Source organism: Piliocolobus tephrosceles, chromosome 13 (genome assembly GCF_002776525.5).
Source record: "Piliocolobus tephrosceles isolate RC106 chromosome 13, ASM277652v3, whole genome shotgun sequence".
NCBI classification, from domain to species: Eukaryota; Metazoa; Chordata; class Mammalia; order Primates; family Cercopithecidae; genus Piliocolobus; species Piliocolobus tephrosceles.
The window spans coordinates 97,646,164-97,661,463 of record NC_045446.1 but is presented as its reverse complement, the minus strand read 5'-3'; the positions used below and the strand labels follow the sequence as shown (position 1 = coordinate 97,661,463).

Sequence of the window (15,300 nt, the reverse complement as noted above, 5' to 3'; positions counted from 1 at the left end):
TATATATAAATAAATGGATAAAGATAACTGGCTAAGGTTAGACAGATGTTTGGGAATCTTGTACAAGCACTCAGATTTTTGCAGTGATCGTTGTTCACTTTACTATTGTTTTACCATAAATAGCTCCTCTATAATATGAAAATTATTTAACCCTATTTTAGTATTTTGTGGATTCAGTTAGAACACATTTCCCCTTTTCTTGACATCCTCTCCCTCCCTCTCCCTCCGTCCACCCAATACACACACACTAAGCACAGCGTGGTGAATAAGGTGCTAGGAGATGAGTTCTAGGCTTCCTTCTGTTCATGCCTTGAATTTTGGACCTTGCCTTCCTGTTTGTTTCTTCTAGTTCTTTAGCTCTGTTTTAAATCTTGGAACACATGATGTCCTTCAGCCCAAATATTAGTCCCTCCCGACATTAGTATTATAAAGGGTGTCCACTGAAATTTAAATAGCATTTTATGTTTTAGCTATTTAACTTTAGAAGTAGGCACAGGTGACTGTACTTTCAGCTGCTGTTAGATTTTCAGTGTTTGGGTTTATGCCATTTTGGACTGATGGGCAATTGTCATATAAGATTGAAAACTGTAACAGTAAAATGGACTACTTCACATTTTGGGGGACAAGTATTTGCTCATTTGGTTAATTATGGTTTGAATTCATGTGAAATTAAGGATATCAAGAAAATGCTGACAATATAAATAGTGATACCTTATATAGTTATAATTTATATTCTCTCCATAAGCACAATTAAAAATACATGAACTCAGAAAATGTACAAGTATTTGAAATTACAATTAAATATCTATTTCAAAGATGCACAAAAAGCACAAACGTGACTTTTGATTGGGTTAAGACTGCAGGAACGTCCCTCTCTATTATTTCCACTTCGCGGGAACAATAGCTCAAGGGTAAAAAAAACAGAGGAAGCTGGTGCAGGGGCTCATGCCTATAATTCCAGCACTTTGTGAAGCCGAGGCGGAGGGATCGCTTGTGCCCTGCAGTACGAGACCTATACTCTGGGCAACACAGGGAGACCCTTCTCTACAAAAAATAAAAAATTAGCCAGGCGTGGTGGCGTGTACTTGTGGTCCCAGCTAGCAGGAGGCTAAAGTGGGAGGCTCGCTCGAGACTGGGAGGTCCAGGATGCAGTGAGCTGTGATCATGCCACTGCACTCCACCCTGGTCAACAGAACGAGACCCAAATAAGCTAGAGGATATGCATCAATCAAGAATTCCTACGGGTCCACGAAAACACACATCTTTTTCTACTCCCTCTGTGTAGGAATGAAAGGAAAAATCATGAGAAAACAAAACTCTCACCCGTTGTAAATATAATAGTATGCCTATGAGCAGCATATCATTCTCAAATCTGTAAAATGCTTACTCTATTTACAAAGCGTTTGTTGCATGATTCACTAGATTCTCAAAATAATTTTCCATGAAACACACTAATGGGTTATTAGCCTAATTTTACAGATAAGAAAAATGGTGCTTAGAGAGGTCAAGTGACTTACTCATGGTTAGATATTGGTAATCAAGTTTTCTGATTTCTTGTCAAATATTCTTTCTACTATGCCACTTTGGTTTTCAAACAAATGAAGCAACTAAGGGTTAAGAGTAAAAACCTTATGATTCCAAAAAACTTCACTTGGTACTCTTTTGTGATTAAGAAGTGCACAGGACAGAATAGAAATGTACATTATAAAATATTTGACACTATGATCAAAATATCCCTTCCAGCAGAGTTTAATCAATAAGTTAAAAGTTAGGAAACTCAAAAGTCATTTTACTGTCTTAGTTGATTATTCTATCTTCACTTGTACTGATGAGATTGTAAAATGCAATTTGAAGGCTAAATATATCAAACATCTAACCAATTTTCCTTGCCCAGAAAAATCTTTTCTGCATTCTTTTCGTATTGGAAATGAGGAAATTTGGAAATTTACTTGGACAAAAACGCTATTATTAAAAACATTCTATGTTTACCTATATTAGTAATTTTGACAATAGTTCAAGGCAAATTGCATTTACTTTCTTTGAAAATGTCAATACATAAATAAATTTAGTTTTTCTTGTCTAAATATGAACAGTACACTGTAACAGCAAAACATTTGCTGCTGATAGGCTGGGCACAGCAGCTGATGCCTATAATCCCAGCACTTTGGAGGCTGAGGTGGGCAATTGCTTGAGGCCAGGAGTTGGAGACCAGCCTGGGGAACATGGAGAAATCCCGTGTCTACTAAAAATACAAAAATTAGCTGGGCATGGTGGTGCACATCTGCAGTTCCAGCTGCTCAGGAGGCTGAGGTAAGGTACTGACAATCACCTGAACCCAGGAAGCAGAGGTTGCAGGGAGCCAAGATTGCCCCACTGCACTCCAGCTTGGGTGACAAAACAAGACCCTGTCTCAAAAAAAAAAAAAAAAAAAAAAAAAAAAAAAAAAAAAAAAAAAAAAAAGCAACATTTCAAACATTTGGTGAGCGGTCCTCTGTTTTTAATTTTACAAATATTTGCTTAGAATAGTTTGCCTGGATCCTTTAGATATATTTGTAAAACATAATGCATTTTTAGAAGCAATAAATTACAGAACAAAAATGAACATAAAACTTATTTTCTTGTGTTGAGGCAAAATTAAGGGAGGACAAACATTTCCAGACAATGGGGAGAAAACCTGGTACCTTATACAAGGAACTGCTATTTACGTCCTAATCGACACTTCTGAGATTGTTTACTCTGCAGGTGAATAGTGCATATTTAAATGCATTTTGCTATTCAATATTAATTAACTCAAGAGAATGTAATTCCTAATATAATCTTTTCAATTGATTATATATTCACAAAAATCCATTTGAACTGTCAAGAAAAATGAGTAATATTGACATAGCTGGACACTAAGGTCAGCGTATGCTAACAAAGTGAGAATGGAGGTACTTTCAAGAAAAAGGTTGTCTGCTTTCCTTGACAATTTAGCAAAATACCCCAATCTAGTAGTGTAACAAGTAAGCATAATGCTCTGAATCAAATACCTTACAAAATAGTATTGGTGTGGGTTTGTAACCTTTTTAAATGCTTTTATTGCATCATTCTGCTGTTAATGTTGGTATTTATCCTGAAATGACAGCCAATCTGTTCCTGTTAGTTCTTTGGCATGTTTGAAGTCAGCAGAAGCACTCTTTCCTGGGCTTTACTGCTTCCTCAGAAGAATGCACAGTATTTGGAACAAAACCACTTTTAACCCCTTCCCAGCCATCCTGAATACAAATTTCTCCCTTTTTAATGAGTTCATATATGTCTCTTGTCAAGATTGTGAAGGATTCTTCGACGTTGGTAGCATCCTTTGCTGAGGTTTCTATATACTTCATTCCACAGTCTGCTGACAGTTTTTCAGCTTCTTCCCTTGTAACTTGACGTTGTGAAGCTAAATCACATTTATGTCCAACTAGCAGGAATACAATCCGAAACGGCTGTACATACATTTTTGCTTCTTCTAGCCAATCTTTCACATGTTCAAAAGATCGTCGGTTAGTAATGTCAAATACTAAAAATCCACCAACTGAGTTGCGGTAATAAGATCGGGTTATTGATCTGGAAAATAAAGAGAAAAAAGGTTGTATAAGGACAACTTGTTCTTTTTCTTCTCCTTCCAACAATCTAGCACCATAATAACATTTGAAGATATCTTAATATGATTTAACTACAATTTATAAATAAAATATGAGGTATCTCAAGTGAACAAAAATATTCTACAAGACTAATATGCAAGTTTCATACACTGACAGAACATGAAAGTAGTAGTTATTTTTAGATAGACAAATAAGCACTTACATGCTATGTCATCTCGTACTGTCTGATTGTTTTTGCTCTTAAAAATCTGATAGATTATTACATCGCTGTGGTTAAAAATAAGCATATTGAAAGACTGAGTGAAGGGCACAGGTTGCACAACAAACCAGATCTTAAGAATCTCATTCGTCATAAAATTTAATGAACTCATCTATCAATTTAGGAAAAAGAAACAAGGGCTGTAGTATGGATTGAACGTCTGTGTCCCTCCCAAATTCTTATGTTGAAATGTTAACCTTAATGTGGTGGTATTAGGATTAGGAGGTGGGGCCTTTGGGGTGTCATTTAGGTCATGAGGGTGGAACCCTCATGAATGGGATCAGCGGGCTTGAAAAAAGCTCAGAGAAGGCCGGATGCGGTGGCTCACGCCTGTAATCCCAGCACTTTTGGAGGCCGAGGTGGGCGGATCATGAGGTCAGGAGATCGAGACCGTCCTGACTAACACGTGAAACCCCGTCTCTACTAAAAATACACACACACACACACAAAATTAGCCGGGCGTGGTGGCGCGTGCCTGTAGTCCCAGCTACTCGGGAGGCTGAGGCAGGAGAACGGCGTGAACCCGGGAGGCGGAGCTTGCAGTGAGCCGAGATCGTGCAACTGCACTTCAGCCTGGGCGACAGAGAGAGACTCCGTCTCAAAAAAGAAAAAAAAAAAGGATACCCCAGAGAGCGCTCTAGTCCTCTTTCTTTCTACCATGTGAGGATACAAGATGGCTGTCTGCAACCCAGAAGAGGGCCCTCACTGGAACCTGACCATGCTGGCACCATAATCTCCCTGATCATCCACTTCCAGCCTCCAAAATTGTGAGAACTAAATTTCTGTTGCTTAAATCCCCATTCTGTGGTAAATTTGTTATAACAGCCCAAACTCACTAAGACAGCAGACTTGTCACAGTATTAGTTACAGGTACAGTCTCGTGTTACACCTATTCAAGAAACAGGAGACTGTATGGACCTGGGATATGAATCCGAGCTGTGCTAGTGATTCTCTGTATGTCTCTCCAGATCTAGTCTCCATCCTTCTTTATGCCTGAGGAAGCTGTCCTTCACAGAAAGCTTTCCCAAACCCCCTTGCCCTCTGGCTTGCAGGGGGCCTTCAGCCAATGGGAGGCGTCGGCTGGAGATCAGAGAGGTCAGAGTATTTATCCCTCTCTTTGCTTCTGCTGAGCTGTGGCTTAGCAGTGGTGGTATTCCTCTGCTTCTAGTCAGGGTTTCTGTTGGGTAGACCCTTTCCTATGGCTACAGCTGTCACCACGTTCCAGTAATACCATTCTCTGTCCTCTCCTTTTCCAACCAGGTGGCTAATGGCTTCCCACTGTTGCTATCTCTGAGTGCTTCACCATCCTTTATTAGTGTCCTCGATGCTGACTATATCTCTGGAAATAGTCACTTCATTAAACTCTTCTCGGTTAACCTACAATTGTGCCATCTGTTTCCTGGCTGAATCATGAGGCAAGGTGGCAAGGCTATACTGTTTTATGTTTCTTGCCCCTCCACATGTTGTTTTATCTATCTGGAATGTCTTCTACCCCTTTTCTGTCTAAGAAACTCCTATTTCTGCTTCAGTAGTCAGCTCAGTAATCATACCGTCTGAGCAGCCTTCCCTGCCACTCAGCTCTCTCTTAAGTACTCTTCTTATGGTTCCTCTGAACCACTGGCATATTGCCATTATGATATGTTAATTTTCTCGATATGGTGACTGGATTTGCTGTTATGTCAATCACATTGCATGGCAAATGACAGATGTCATAAAATGTTTGTTATAGTGGAGTTTTTATTTTTTATTTTTATTTTTGAGATGGAGTCTCACTCTCTCACCCAGGCTGGAGTGCTGTGGCACGATCTCGGCTCACTGCAACCTCCGCCTCCCGGGTTCAAGCGATTCTTCTGCCTCAGCCTCCCGAGTAGCTGGGACTACAGGTGCACGCCACCACCCCCAGCTAATTTTTGTATTTTCAGTAGAGAAGGGGTTTCACCATGTTGGCCAGGATGGTCTCGATCTCTTGACCTCGTGATCCACCTGCGTCGGCCTCCCAAAGTGCTGGGATTACAGGTGTGAGTCACTGCGCTCAGCCAATATTGGATTAATTCACCTAATTGGAGAGGGAAAGTGCTAAATGTTGTATAAGCCAGAGATCCCACATGTCTGTTTCCAGTTTGTCAATGGTCTTTTAGCAAACTCATCTGACTATACGCCTGAGGCACCAAGATCTTTGTGAATGGCCAGTGGGTTATTTGGTACCGTCATACTTTCCTACTTGTCCTCATTGCTGAAATCACAGCTCAGTTCAGTGACCTGATGCCATAAATAGCTTTGTTGTGGGAGTGCAAACCATTTTACCTCCTCTTTTTTTCTATTTCTCCTGCTTCCCTGTTTCTCCTCAGAATTCTTAGTAGAGAGATTCCCAAGTGGCTATTTTTGAAAAACTTTTGTCAAGGACTATAGTATTATAGAGAAATTGAGTTTTTCACCAACCCGATGTTAGACTCCAAAAATAAAAAAAGAAAAGAACTTGACAATAAGAAAAAATCTCCCACCATCTTTGGCAGGCTATGAATAATGCAGTTGCTATATTTTAACTTTGAGGCATAACTAATTTGTTATTGTTTTGTCACTCATCTTTATATGTGTGAATTTAGGCAGATGTGCAGTGTCTTAAGAGAAATCTAATTATGGCTATGTTCTTAGACTGAAAGCTTGAATTTACTCAGCACCAAGCCTGCATAACTTTTATCCCTCCTATCCATTTAATTTACCATTACTAGAATATTTAAAAAATGCTTTTTGTGGCTGAAAACTCAATGCTGAAATGCTTATATATTACACAGAGGCATGTTTTACACTGTAGGAAATACTATGTTTTCTTTTCTTTTTTTTTTTTTTTTTTTCTTGAGACAGAGTTTTTGTTCTGTTGCCCAGGCTGGAATGCAATGGAATGATCTCGGCTCACTGCAACCTCTGCCTCCTAGGTTCAAGCAATTCTCCTGCCTCAGCCTCCCGAGTAGCTGGAATTACAGGCGCCCGCCACCTTGTCCAGCTAATTTTTGTATTTTTAGTAGAGACGAGTTTTCACCATGTTGGCCAGACTGGTCTCGAACTCCTGACCTCAGGTGATCCACCAGCCTCAGCCTCCCCAAGTGCTGGGATTACAGGCATGAGCCACCACACCCGGCCAGGAAGTACTATCTTTTCAAAAACTTATCTTTATTTTCTTTTTAAAATAGGCAACCCTATTAACTGACTGTATTTAATTTTGAAAACACATTTAGAATACACTTGGCAAATCATCCTACAGAATAAAATTATAGCAAAGTATATATAATACACATTATAAAACAACCCTTATTAATAATTATTTGGGAATAAAAGGACTCAGGGTAACATCTGTCATTTCTACGCAGTAACCTGATTTCTAGTTTCTGTGTGTGGGGCTGTGGGGCTTCAGATTCGAATATAGTTGTTCTGCAGGTAGTGCTTTTCCTAAAACAATTGTGCGCTGCTGCTATCAATCATCTGGGGGAAGAAGCAGGCCTTCAGATGGAAAGCTTGAACTCAAAGGCAGGTCTTACAGAGGTGTGGAGGGAGCAGCTATCTTTCTCTTGACTTTCCTCCCATAAGTTGAGACACTTAGGTCTCTAGAAGCTCTTGAAGGAATCATGAGAAGGTAGGGAACAGACAGTAAAAGCACTAGGTAGGGAGGCGTCCCTGTAAGGAACTCAAGAGTTGATGATGCTTAACAATTCTTTTTAAGCAACACTATCTTGTAGTATGATTCTTTATGTCTATTTCCCTCTAGGATTTGAAAGTCTCCCTGAATGGGCCGGGTGCAGTGGCTTTCACCTGAGTAATCCCAGCACTTTGGGAGGCCGAGGTCAGGAATTCGAGACCAACGTGGCGAACATAGTGAAACCCCGTCACTACCAAAAATACAAAAATTAGCCAGCATGGTGGCGTGCTCCCCAAAATATGAAAATTAGCCAGGCATGGTGGCATGCTACCAAAAATACAAAAATTAGCCAGGTGTGGTGGCACGTGCCTGTAGTCCCAGCTACTCGGGAGGCTGAGGCAGGACAATTGCTTGAACCCAGTAGGTGGAAGTTGCAGTGAGCTGAGATCACGTCACTGCACTCCCGCCTGGGCAACAGAGACTCTGTCTCAAAAAAAAAAAAAAAAAAAAAAAAAAAAAAAAAAAAAAAAAAAAAAAAAGAAAAAGAAAAAGAAAGAAAAAGAAAGAAAAAGTCTCCCTGAATTAATGGATGATTTAAGGGAAGGCAAAAAATTGTGGGGTTGGGGAATGGAGGGAAGAAAAGAAGAACAGAAGCAAGGAAGGAAGAGAGAAATAAACGGATAAACGGCGTGGATTCTAATCTGGTCTCTCGTGTTATGAGGGAATGAAGAGGTGAGACTATTCTCTGGCAAGAATGATAAAGCAGACACAAAACTCCTAAATACAGTGTGAGGGTGATGTGATGATGGGGAAGGTGAATTTTGGAGGAGAGGGATTGGGGTTATAAGCTCCTAGCAGTCCCTTGTCCCTCTCAAGTGGAATATCTGGTTTTAATTATAAAAGAAAGCTGCTGGTTCTTTCATACTTTGAAGGCTACACTCTCAGCAAATCTTATCCCATTGCCAGAGGAGCAGTCTCCTCTCCTTGCCTTAACTGAAAACTGCTGGTCCCTGAGAACACTGCTTCCCCTGCAGCACACTCACATTGCCCATTCTCTAGGATCAGGAGGAGATGGCTCCTGTTTCCCCAGTGCAACTTCCTGATAATTATTCTTTCCCAACCCCTGTTGTAAAAAAAAATCCCTGCTCCTTTGAGGCTTATGCCATCTGGCTCTATCATCTGCTGTCATCTGCCAACTGCTTGGTCATTCTCCATGTACTAAAGATTTTAGCACTTTGTTTTTCTTTCTGTTTCAATTCCTGTCATTCTGCTTACTGATTTCAACATCCATTTGGATGAGCTGCCTGGTGTCACTTCTCAAATTCCTGGACTTCCTCATCTCTGATAAACCTTTCTCTCTATTCTTCCTTTCTTATCTATTTCTTTTTCATCAGAAATATTAATTACTTCCAAAATTGGAAATTTACACAGTCCACTAAAAATATCAAAACCTCATAGCCTGCCAGCCTGTCTATTATTTTCTACTGTAGTGATTCTTTAATTTCATCACGATTTGTAATCCACTGACCAACTCTGTCACTTTCTACCCACTAATACTCTCCTATCTTTGCCTTCTTCCATATCTTGAGTTCAATGGGACATCATTATAATTGTTCTCTTGGAAATATCTCAATTTCCAAGCCCCTATCCCTCTGTCATATTCATCTGGGAAACCTCTATCTCGGGATCAGTCCAGCCTGCAGCTGAATGTTTCTGGGGAAAATCACTCAACCAGGCAGGCTGGTGTCACTATGAATTAATTATAACCAATCCCAAGTGGGCACTCAACACTGGCAAGGAATACTGCTAATATCAGGAGAAACTCTTCCTTTTTTCCTCACATTTATGCTTCTGCTATAGGAAGAAATGGAAGTTCCATTCAATCTTCCTCTTCCCATAAAAGAGAACTGGAGGCACACTTTAACCCTCTTCCTAATCACTCCATAGAAGGACAAATGGCTGCTCTGTTTGGCTAGAGTCTGTTTCTTAGGCTGTGGGCAGGATCATTGTGTGTTCAAGATCAGTATTCTTGTATAGCATCCTTTTCCCTCCTTTCCTCTTTCTGGATCCATGCTACTGGCTTGCTGATTATCAGAGGCACGAAGGTGCCATGTCAATACTGCTCACTGTTGAATATCAATGGTTTTCAAGTAACCTAGCACATAGTGGGCACCCAGTGCACCTTAGTGAATGAATGAATGGTTGATTGGTCTAAGCCACATACATAGCTGTTGTGAAAACAGGAGAAATATCAGAGAGAGTGAGGAAGTTTGAGGGAAAGAGATACTAGCAGTGCAAAAAAAGAAACGTGCCCAACATTATGTCTATTACTAGTGTGGTCTTATGTTCTCACACTGAGGTCATTGAGTTGCTATGAGCATTATCAGTGTTGGAGGGGGTGGATAAATTATATATTCAGAAATACATGTATCTTAAAGATATATCCAATGAAAATACAGTAGCCAGCAATCTCTGTGAAGCTTCTTGGGGGAAGGGAGCCCTTTAATCAGGGGTATGTTGATGAAACCTCTCCAAAGAAGAAAAGTTACCATATCTTATACCCTCTACCAAGAAAAAAAAAGCCTAATACTTGGTGAACCATTTTTATTTTTTAAATTTTTTTATTATTTTTTTCTGAGATGGAGTTTCACTCTTGTTGCCCAGGCTGGGTGCAATGGTGTGATCTTGGCTCCCCACAACCTCTGCCTCCCAGGTTCAAGAGATTCTCCTGCCTCAGCCTCCTGAGTAGCGGGGATTATAGGTATGCACCACCACACCTGGCTAATTTTGTATTTTTAGTAGAGATGAGGTTTCTCCATATTGGTCAGGCTGGTCTCGAACTCCACCTGCTTTGGCCTCCCAAAGTGCTAGGATTACAGGTGTGAGCCACCGTGCCCAGCAAGTGAACCTTTTTTAATTTCGGAGGAAACATTATCAGTATAATGTGCTTCTCTGATCCATTAAGTAGGAAACCCCAAAGCCTGCTAGCTTTGATAGAGCTGAAAGCAAGAGAAGTCCCTTTGGCTGGTCCAAGCTACAATGCAAGCGACATTGCCATTTGGCCCATGGTTCATCAGATCTAATGGTACCTGCCTGAAGTACCTCTAGTAGCCTGGAATGCTCCATCAGGCCCAGGAAGCCTCCACTGGACAATTACAGAAGTGGCATGCTTTTGGCCGGGTGCGGTGGCTCACACGTGTAATCCCAGCACTTTGGGAGGCTGAGGCAGGTGGATCATGAGGTCAGGAGATTGAGACCATCCTGGCTAACATGGTGAAATGCTGTCTCTACTAAAAATACAAAAAACTTAGCTGGGTGTGGTGGCAGGCACCTGTAGTCCCAGCTACTCGAGAGGCTGAGGCAGGAGAATGGCATGAACCCAGGAGGCAGAGCTTGCAGTGAGCCTAGATCATGCCATTGCACTCCAGCCTGGGCAACAGAACGAGACTCCATCTCAAAAAAAAAAAAAAAAAAAAAAAAAGCATGCTTTCTTTGTCATATACTATTATACTTTTGAAAAATAATTCTTGGCTTATAACTTGGCTTTGATAGAGACTAAATGCCTGATGGTGGAACACCAAGTGACTGTGCAATCTGAATGTCCATCATGAGCTGGGTGTTCTGATTCACCAGGCTGGAGCTTTATCACCAAAGAGAGGTTGCATATATAGGAAGGAATATGGAGTGGGACCTGAATGGACCTGGAATAACAAAGTTCACAGACTCAGCACATCTATTCTTACAGCACCCTCTCAATTCATGGCCTTATCTGGATTTCCCTATAATAATAGAGGAAAAAAAATTCAAGTCTGCCTTACAAATGGCTCTAAACAATATGCTAGCATCAGTAAGCCCCACTCAATGGAGAACTTGAAGGTCAGTGAAAAAGTTCCATTTGTGGAACCTCTAGTGCTACATCTCACTGTCTGCTTTTTCCAGAGGAAGAGATGGAGAGATGTAGGTAAAGATCCACACCAATTCATGAGCAGACATGAAGGGTTTGGCATGTTGGGTAAAAAACAAGATCGGGGGCTGGTAATTAGGAGGTTTGAGGAAGAGGTCTGTTGATGAGTCTAGAGTATGTACATACTTGTATGTGAATGGCCACCAAAAGCCCCCTCCATGAAAAAATTTTCATAATCAATGGAACAAAATGTTCTGTCCTACAATTATCAATCAGTATTTTTATCCTACTTTGAACTCATGGTAGGGAGATGGAGGCTGTACTTGGGCTTAATAGACTTAATCTTACCTAGGTTGGCCTGAACTGTTATTGCTTATTGCTTACCACCCAATTTTCCAGCAGCTACTGACATCCTGAATATGGTACCATACTCTGGGGGACCATCATGGAGGGGACACAGATATGTCCTCATTGTAATATATTCAATCTGGATTTAGGCCATGCTAGTACCACCATCCATGAACATACAGAATGTCTTATACATAGTCCTGCTATCCTACACATTGCCACAGATCAAGTAATTCACTTAACAGTGGTGGAGATAGGGAAATGGAATGATGCCATGGGATTCATTGATCATATCACACCACTATCACCTAGAGGTATCTGGCCCTATAAAACTGTGAAATGGGTTATTAAGAGGTAGGTATGCCCATTTCCAGGAGATGACACCTTGTAAGGTTTTAGCATAATCCTTCAGGATGTCTATGTTCTAAATCAGTGAGCAAGATAGTAGGTGGTATTTTTTCCCCATAAACAGAAGCTGTGGTATGGGAAGCAAAGGGTGAAAATAGGGTGATGGTGCCTCTCACAATTCCACTTAATGAGTCACTAAAATTTTTTGTTGCATCTAATCCCTGTGACTCTGAACTTTGCTGATATAAAGGTTTTAGTATTCAAGGGAGAAATGCTTTCACTAGAAAACCCCGTGATGCTTCTACTGAATTAGCAGCTGAAGCTGCCGACTGGCCATTTGGAGCTTCTTATGGCAGGGGGTGAGCAGGCAGAAAGCGGGCAACAGCATCATGGGGACCACACTGGCTTCCTGCAGTTCTTACTGCCCAGACTCCTGGGATCTTTTGATTCATTCCAAGCCTGGTCCTCCACCTTCCCATCAAGTCTCTGCACCTCAAACATGCTTCTACTAACTCTCTTTTCTGAATAAGGTTCTCAAGCTGGTTTTGTTGCAGGCAACCAAGGACCTGACCGATAGAGTCAACATCGACTTTGTAAGAAAAAAATGGTACAAAACAAGCTCACAAATCTCTTATATCTTTCAACATAGTTTTATAAGACTGAAGTTCAGTTTTTAAAAAAAACTGTAGTGAAGGACACATAGTATGAGATCTAGCCTCTTAACAATTTGTAAGTGTACAGTGAAGTGTACAGCATTGTTAATTATACGTGCCAAGGTGTACAGTAGATCTTTAGAAATTTCTCATCTTGCATAACTAAAATCCTATCCCTAAGAACAGCAACTTCCCATTTCCCCAGCCCACAGCCTCCAAGAACCATCATTCCACTTTCTGCTTTTGTGAGTTTCGACTATTTTAGATACCTCATGTATAGGTGGAATCACACAGTATTTGTCCTCTGACTGGCTTGTTTTATTTTTTATTTTTATTTATTTTTTTGAGACAGAATCTCGCTCTGTTACCAGGCTGGAGTGCAATGGCGCGATCTCGGCTCACTGCAACATGCACCTCCCAGGTTCAAGTGATTCTCCTGCCTCAGCCTCCTGAGTAGCTGGGACTACAGGCACGCACCACCACGCCCAGCTAATTTTTTTTTGTAGTTTTAGTAGAGATGGGGTTTCACCATATTGGCCAGGATGGTCTTGATCTCTTGACCTCATGGATCTGCCCGCCTCAGCCTCCCAAAGTGCTGGGATTACAGGCGTGAGTCACAGCACCTGGTCTTTTTTATTTGTATTTTTGAGATGGAGTTTCACTCTTGTTGCTCAGGCTGGAATGCAATAGCGTGGTCTCAGTTTACTGCAACCTCCACCTCCTGTGTTCAAGTGATCCTCCTGCCTCAGCCTCCCAAGCAGCTGGGATTACAGGCATGCGCCACTACATCCAGCTAATTTCTGTATTTTTTGTAGAGACGGAGTTTCACATGTTGGCCAGGCTGGTCTCAAACTCTTGACCTCAGGTGATCTGCCCACCTCGGCTTCCCAAAGTGCTGGGATTATAGGCATGAGCCACCACGCCTGGCCTTACTGGCTGATTTTACTTAGCACAGTGTCCTCAAGGTCCATCCATGTTGTAGCCTATGACAGAATTTCCTTCTACTCAATGGAATAATGTTCCATTGTATGTATATGCCATACTTGCTTTATTCATCCACAAGGTTCATTCTTATACATATTTGCTTTAGCATAATGAGACAAAGTTGTTGCTTTGTTCATATAAACATTTTTAACTGCTTGATTTTCCTCTATTTAATTATTTTTCCTAAAATAATAAATAGACAAGGGATTATTTGACAGCACTGGAGTCTGCATACATTTACAAAGAATTACTTAATATATGATTAATGCAATCAAATGTGAATGATATTTTGGGGAATTTGGAATTTTACACAAATGACATGATTGCTGAGGTTCTAAAAAATGTAAATGATATCTCAGAGTAAACAGTTGTCTAGTTTCCTAAAAGGCACTGAAGATAAGATGCTGTTGTTAAATGAAGGCCAAAACTCCAGAGGCCCTGGACTGCTCAAGATTATTTTTAGTAGATGCCAGGCACAGTGGCTCACACCTATAATCCCAGTGCTTTGGGAGTCTGAGGTGGGAGGATAGCTTGAACTCAGGAGTCCAGGTTTGCAGTGAACTATGACTGCGCCCCTGCACTTCAGCCTGGGTGACAGATTGAGACCCTATCTCAAAAAAAAAAAAAAAAAAAAAATCTGAAAATGGCAACATTACATAGATCTTATGTGTTATTATCATGAACTTTGTTGGATATGCACAGGCCTCTTAAAAAAGCAACAAAATAGTAAGCACTTGCTGACTTACTTAGGTAAAATGAACCAGATGTTCCCACCCTGGAAATGCCCTTCTTGTGGCTTTGCCAATTGTAAAATAGGCATTTAGAGGACAAAAGTACTTTGATGCCAGAGTCTCTTGGCATCAAGTAGCCTGTGAATGCATTAGCCTTGTGGGTGCCTGTTTTTCAGCATGACATTACATTCCTACTGCCCTTCTGGGAACAGTCGTTGTGTTGATGCTTTATTTTATTTGCTTCACTTGCCTTGTGGCCCTCAGCACTGTTTTCAAGAGGCTAAAACACAAGCCTCCCTACTCCTTTGATTATTATTGACTCTAACAGTCCCTGCTCTCGTCTAAGATTCTGAAACTTGGCACTTGTAACTTAGAATATTCTTTCTTCGTACAAACAATCTTAAGATTCTCTTTCTTTGTGTAATCCCAGGGTCTTTCCATCAAAAATCAAGTCTGTGGTTGTAGAGGCCATATGTATACTGACAAGACGTAATGGGTCATATTTCCCATTTAAATACATGAATCAATTCCCCTATGGCTACCTTTTATTTTTCTTTCATGACAGATAATCATTTTATGATAGTGATGCTTTCTTACTGTCCCTAGGACTCTCTGTTCAGCATTTACACTCTGTTTTCCTCTGTAGCAATTAATACATTCTGACATCCTATATAAATTTTACAGTTTATCTGGTTATAACCCGATTAGAAGATAAACTCTATGAGAGCAAGGATTTTGTCTTTTTTTTTTTTTTTTTGAGACAGGGTCTTGCCCTGTGGCCCGGTCTGGAGTGCAGTGGTATGATCTTGGCTCACT

General features: G+C 40.8%; 1 protein-coding gene across 1 annotated transcript in view; it reads right to left on the bottom strand.

Annotated features, from left to right (window-relative positions):
* Positions 1 to 2,469: 2,469 nt before the first annotated feature.
* Positions 2,470 to 15,300, bottom strand: part of RAB39A (RAB39A, member RAS oncogene family) — a 34,160-nt gene continuing 21,329 nt past the window's right edge. Inside the window, exon 2 of the mRNA XM_023208176.3 lies at positions 2,470 to 3,588. Coding sequence (XP_023063944.1) covers positions 3,162 to 3,588 — 427 coding nt within the window. The 3' untranslated portion in view covers positions 2,470 to 3,161. The remainder of the gene's footprint in view (positions 3,589 to 15,300) is intronic.